At 48.3% G+C, this 6,000-nt stretch overlaps 1 protein-coding gene across 1 annotated transcript in view; it reads right to left on the reverse strand.

Moving 5' to 3' along the window:
• YTHDF3 (YTH N6-methyladenosine RNA binding protein F3) overlaps window positions 1-4,973 on the reverse strand; it is a 29,356-nt gene extending 24,383 nt beyond the window's left edge. The window contains exons 1-2 of the mRNA XM_074898901.1: window positions 4,565-4,973; window positions 2,512-2,536 (exon numbers count right to left, since the gene is read on the reverse strand). Coding sequence (XP_074755002.1) covers window positions 2,512-2,536; window positions 4,565-4,588 — 49 coding nt within the window. The 5' untranslated portion in view covers window positions 4,589-4,973. The remainder of the gene's footprint in view (window positions 1-2,511; window positions 2,537-4,564) is intronic.
• Window positions 4,974-6,000: the final 1,027 nt, after the last annotated feature.

The raw sequence follows: 6,000 nt of genomic DNA on the forward strand, positions 1-6,000 counted from the left end.
TTGCTCACACCCCTCATAGTGGGATGGGGAAGAAAACTGGAAGAGTAAAGGTGAGAAAACTCATGGGTTGAGATAAAGGCAATTTAATAAGCAAAAGGCACCTATGCAAGAAAAGCAAAACAAGGAATTAATTCACCACTTCCCATCAGCAGACAGGTGCTCAGCCATCTCCAGGAAAGCAGGGCTCCATCATGCATAACAGTTACTTGGGAAGACAAACATCATCACTCCAGATGTCCCCCCACTTTCTTCTTCTTCCCCCAGCTTTATATGCTGAGCCTGACGTCATATGGCGTGGGGTATCCCTTTGGTCAGTTGGGGTCACCTGTCCCAGCTGTGCCCCCTCCCAACCTCTCGTGCACTCTCAGCCTCGCTGGGGGTATGAGAAGCAGAAAAGGCCTTGACTCTGTGTAAGCACTGATCAGCAGTAACTAAAATATCCCTGTGCTATCAACACTGTTCTCAACACAAATCCAAAACATAGCCTCATACTAGCTACTGTGAAGAAAATTAAGCCTACTCCAGCCAAAACCAGCACATTCAGTATCACATCTTCCCGTGAAGCTCCTTTAAATTAGGACCTATCATGACACCTGAAAAAAACTACTCTCTGCTAGTAAGTGGTCAGTAAGAATTGCTGATACCGACTTAGTTTATCCTCTTGAAAAAGTCTCTAACCCAAAGCCAACTACTCATGCTACACTCTGCTACCACCTTCCATCTCCTAGCCCTTTAATGCTAAATCATAACTTAGTTTCATTAAATAGACATTATACTAAATAATTTAACAGAATGGAGATTATTGTTTTGTTTCAGTAAAGTTTTAGTTTAGGTCACATTCTCACCAAGACAATACATAGTAAGTAACCATTATTTAAAAGGATGTACTCCATAAAAATCCAAGTTCAGAAATGCAAAAATCTCTTCCTTATGTCACAAACTAAGAGATGTGTTTTGATTCTTTCTGCAGCATTTACAGATTACAGCACCAAAAAATATGCTAACATAAATAAGTTAAAGCTGACTCATGCATTTTTACTATTAAACAAGATGCAACGTAACACCCAAATAGAAATGCTTAATACTCCCCCTCCAATTCATATATGCAGAGACTAGTTCAAAACCTACTTGTATGATTCTCTAATAGATGCATCTCAATAACCTCACTAAAACTGATATGTTAATTCAAACAACACGAAGCCACAAACTACTTGCTAAAAGAATCTGGCTTTTCTTCAAGAGCAACACTGAAGGTATAAACAAAAACTATTTCAAACACAAAGAGTTAAAAGCTCCAGTTTAGAAAAAAAAAAAAGGTATAAGTAGTAGAATATAAGAGAACAAGTATTCAAGAATGACCAAGCTTTCTCTGAGAAAGTCTGAGGTGTAAACACAAATTAATTTTTCTCTGAATGCAGAGAAACTAAAATGAACAGGCCAAATTCAACAAGATTCAGAAACGATGTTCCGCCTCTTAAGTGATATATGTAATAAGCAGCAGATAATCTGCACGTAGACAGAGTAATAAAATAAGTACACTGCGGAGAACATTAAATGACCGTTCTCAGAGACCGATTAGATTAGTTCAGATAATGAACAGCGGGAGGCAAAGAGTACATGAGCTCAAAAAAAAAAGTTTCTCATCTGCATGAAGAAATAATAAGCACATTAACAGACAAAGGCAGCTGTGTGCATGTTATTCTATAGCTCAGCTTGCCGAGACCCTAAGAATTAAATGGGCACAAGCATACCAGTTATGCAAAAAGAATTTCTAAATAGAATATTAGTCTTTATATTGAAGATATATTCCAGACCAGAAATAAATTGGAAGATATAATCTGAGATGCTGTTTACGACAGACTTGCCAAGAATTTCAGAGAATACTCAAGTAGTTAGTTCCTTGTTTCTGTGGGAGAGAAGAAACCCCATTGAGTACAGTATTTAAAACTGAGATGCTGACAGAAACATGGAAAAAGTAGAAAAGCTAAAGGCCTACAAACACCAAGAGAATATTCTATACTGATGCTAAAATGAGGAGAAAAGCCCACAAAATTTCTGAGAACAAGGGAGATGGTGTGTTCTGCTCACAGATATGAGTAACTAAATAGTCACGTGGCTGTTGTCTTGCAAGCTAAGGAAGCTGTTCAAAAGATTCTTCCTGATGATTCTAGTACACTGATTCTATTCACTGCACAGAAAGGCCCAAGGTGTACTGTTAAAGAGATTACAGTAGCATATCACAAAGTCAGCTAAAAAGAAATAGCTATGTTGTCATCCAACTTCTGACATTAATCTTCATTTGCAAAATAAAACATTTTAAATTGATGTACTGCTGTGACATAGTAAAAACACTGGGAAATAACATTTTGGCACACAATCTCCTGTCATCTTGCTCCGAAATAAAAGATATGCTATAGCTACGTTCTCTTCCCATGATTGTCTGAAGACACATTAACCTCCATAAATAGCAATATTAAGAGATTTATACAGAAATACAAGGAATCAACTTACCTTTATTTCCCTGTCCTTTAGGTCTCTGTATATAGGAAAGTGGAAAAAAAAAGAAGCAAAACAAGTTCAGTTAGAATCCTCTAATGTTTCCTTTAGGGTAATTCCATTTATTTACCAATTTGGCTCTTTTCAACTTAAATATCAGTTTAAAATATTGTTAAAAACATGCTACTATAGAAATAATATAGTATTTAACATACTAACTAAATAACCTTCAAATTGAAATAATTTCACAAAAAAAAACCATTGAAATAATCTAGTCTTTTAGAGCACACGAAGCTTAAATGGTGTTGAAATCCAGAATAACAAATTAATTGTGAATACCCCCCCCCCAAAGTAAGCAATAAACAAAGCATAGAGTAAAAGAACAAAGGAAGTTAGTAGTTTAAGATTACCGCCAGTATTAGAACTTCATTATTATATGTTATCTTTTAAATTGACTGGTGAGTACTTATCAGAGGTTAACCTACAATGTCTTGCTTTTTAAATATACAAAGGAATATACAGTGATACTGTAAACTGAACTGAGTTGTGTATTCCTCATCTAGGCAATTACATTGAGAAAATGATACAGTATGTGTGAAGCTTCCACACAAGGAAATAATACCTTAAGGAGAACTTTTTTTTTTAGGATTAGTCATTACAAAACCCTGCATCTGTCATGCACTAAGAATCACTGTAACAGTCCAAGTTACAGTATCCTTAACTCCTCTATAGCAAAATAAAATAGCTTAGAAAAACAAATGCTAGTCCATGGAAATCTAATTCAGCTTCACATATGTACAACTAAGCATGAATGGGTCTCCAGGCTCCACTGCTCTATAGCAGTTCTCAGTCCTGAAAAAACCTCAGTATTCAGAGGTTTAAAAGTTTAGGAGGCAACCACCTCCATCTTGCTTTTATGCGCATCTGTCTCAGTTACTGTAAGAGTGCTCCATCTAAAGCTGCAGTGGTTAGTCACCTCCCTCTCCCAAAACTGTGGAGAAAAATCTCTGTAACTTTAAAAACCTCAACTCGTCTTTTGGCATGAATCTAATCCAGACACAAAGGCATGCAGAGACCAACAAGAGACATGCAACTAAAAAAGTTGCGAAGAAGAAGCCTTCGTGGAAGACAGAGCAATGAAAAGCTAAGAGATTACTGAGAAATAAGTGCATAAAAGGAAACTGGAGAGTTTGCACAGAGACAAAAGGAACGAAACATTCATGGCACAGAGAGAAAATATAAGGGGCCAGGGGACTGCAGGGCCAAAACTTTTGGGGAGTGGCAGAGGCCCACGGAGAAAGCGGACACCAAGACAGAATACCTCCTAGCCAGAAAGAAAAGCCAACAGAGGCCCGGTAAAGATAAAAAATAACCTCTAAGCTCCGTGAACAACCAACTAAAAAGCGCAGCACAGAGCACGGAGAGAAACAGAGGAGAACAGCTGGAAGAAGCGGAGACCGCGGTGAAGGAGCAGAAACCAGAGCCGACGGGAAAAGAGGTGGGTGAAGAAAGGCACGAAGAGAAAGGATGCGGTGACGAGCAGCCAGAGAGAACGAGGGCTGCGCAGGGGAGAGGAGACAGAGCTAGGCGCCGCGGGGAGCCCGGCGCCAAGGCGCTCCGGGAGCGGAGAGGAAACGGGAGCCCGGCGGGGCTCGGCCGGGGAGGGCTCGCCTGCGGGTGGGGAACACACAAAGCGGGCAGGCCGGGAGGGGGGGCCGGGCCGGGCGGGCGGGCGGCGGGCCGGGAGCCGCGGGGCTGAGCGACGGCGGGCCCTGCGGGCGGGGAGGCGGAGCGGCCCTGGCGCGGATCAGCGGTTATAAATAGGGGCTGCCGGGCTGGGAAAGGGGCCCGCCATCCCGGACGCCGCCGGCTCCGATTAATCGCCGCTCCCCATGGCGGCGGGGAGAGAATGAGGAAGGAGGCCGCGAACCGCGCCGCCCCGGCGGCGAGGGAAGGTGCAGGTGGCCGCCCGGCCGCCGCCCCCCCTCCCCCGCCGGGGATAACGACAGGCCAGGGAAGAGGAAAGGGCAGGGAGCGAGCGGCCTCTCCCCGGCTCCGCGGCCGGTACCTGGTCGACGCTGGTGGCTGACATTCTTCACGGGGAGCCGCGATCCCCTCGCTCCGCTCCGCCTGGGCCTCGAGTGATTCCGCACGCCGGGGCCGCTCGCCCGCCCGCCCGCCGCGCCGCTCGCCGCCGCCGCCTCCTCCTCCTCCTCCTCCTCCTCCGCCCCACCGCCTGATTGTCGTCGCCGCCGCCGCCGCCGCCTGGGCTCGCTGCCGCCGCCGATCGGGTTTCCGCTGTAAGGAGCCGGCCGGCCGGACGCAGCGCCGCTTCCCCCCCCTGCTCCGGGCTCCGCTTCCCCACAATGGCGGACGGGCTCCGGCTCCCACTTCCGCTCCGCGGCGCCCTGACCTTCCGCTCCCCCTCCGCCGGCGTCGCCACTGACCTTTCCCTTCCCGTCCCCGCCTCCATGTCACGTGAGGGGGGGAACTGCCGCGAGCGCGCGCGCGCGCCCGCCCCCCTCCGCCAGCGACTCCGATGGCGCGGGGGCGGGGCCTGCGGCGCGCGCGCGCGCGCGCTGGGGCGCCGGCGGGAGAAGTCGGTGCCGCCCCCCGGCCCCGTCAGCCACGGAATGCGCATGCGCGGAGGGGGACGGCAGAGGAATGCGCGGGGCGGGGCCAGGAATAACGTTAGTTGCCGGCGCTCCGCCGCGCGCGCGCTGCGGGGCAGGGGGGAGTGGTGTGCGCGGCCGGTCACCGGGCTGGGGCCGGTCGTGCCGTGCGGGGTCCCAGCCCGGCGGTTGTTGCTGCCCGTGGTAGGTGCGGGCCCGCGTAGCCCCCCCCGCTGCCCCGGCCCGCCGTCTCCTCCCTGCGTCCCGCCGCGGGCAGCCACGGCCCTGCTGCCTGTTCCGCGCGGGGTTGTACGCGGTGGCCGCGGGGGGGTCGCTGCTGCCGCACGGCGCGGCGGTCCGCGGCCTGGGGCTGGAGCCTGGGCTGCGTGGGGCCCGCGGCCGGGTGAGCTCGTGGGTAGCGGGATGGCCCCCGTGTAACGTGGAGCCGCCGTCTGCTTACGGCGTCTGAAAGCCTTTGGGACAGGCTTGGTGGGGGAACAAGCAACGGTTAGTTAAATGCGTTTTTTTGTATATAAGTGCTTTTTCCTCTATCGTTTAATGAAGTATACAGGCCTTAATCAGTGTAAACACAAGTTCAGCAATGGTGTAGGGGCTTCCTGTAGCATCCGTCAGTAAAAGCCAAGACCACAACAACAGTGTCACAGGGGAGAATTAAGGATTTATAAACTCGAATCTGAAAAGTCAGCATTGTACTTAACGTGCTGCTTAGAGTTGTGAGGTGAGAATGCCTTAAATCCAATACCACTTGTGTAAACATACCTGTCAAGGCAATAGGAAAGGTACATCCCTCAAGACCTTCAGTTGTACAACCCTTTTGATACCCTGTACACATAATTTTTTCTTCACAAAGTAAGGGGGGTGTGGTTTTTTT

Source organism: Athene noctua, chromosome 2, assembly GCF_965140245.1.
Source record: "Athene noctua chromosome 2, bAthNoc1.hap1.1, whole genome shotgun sequence".
Taxonomy (NCBI): Eukaryota; Metazoa; Chordata; class Aves; order Strigiformes; family Strigidae; genus Athene; species Athene noctua.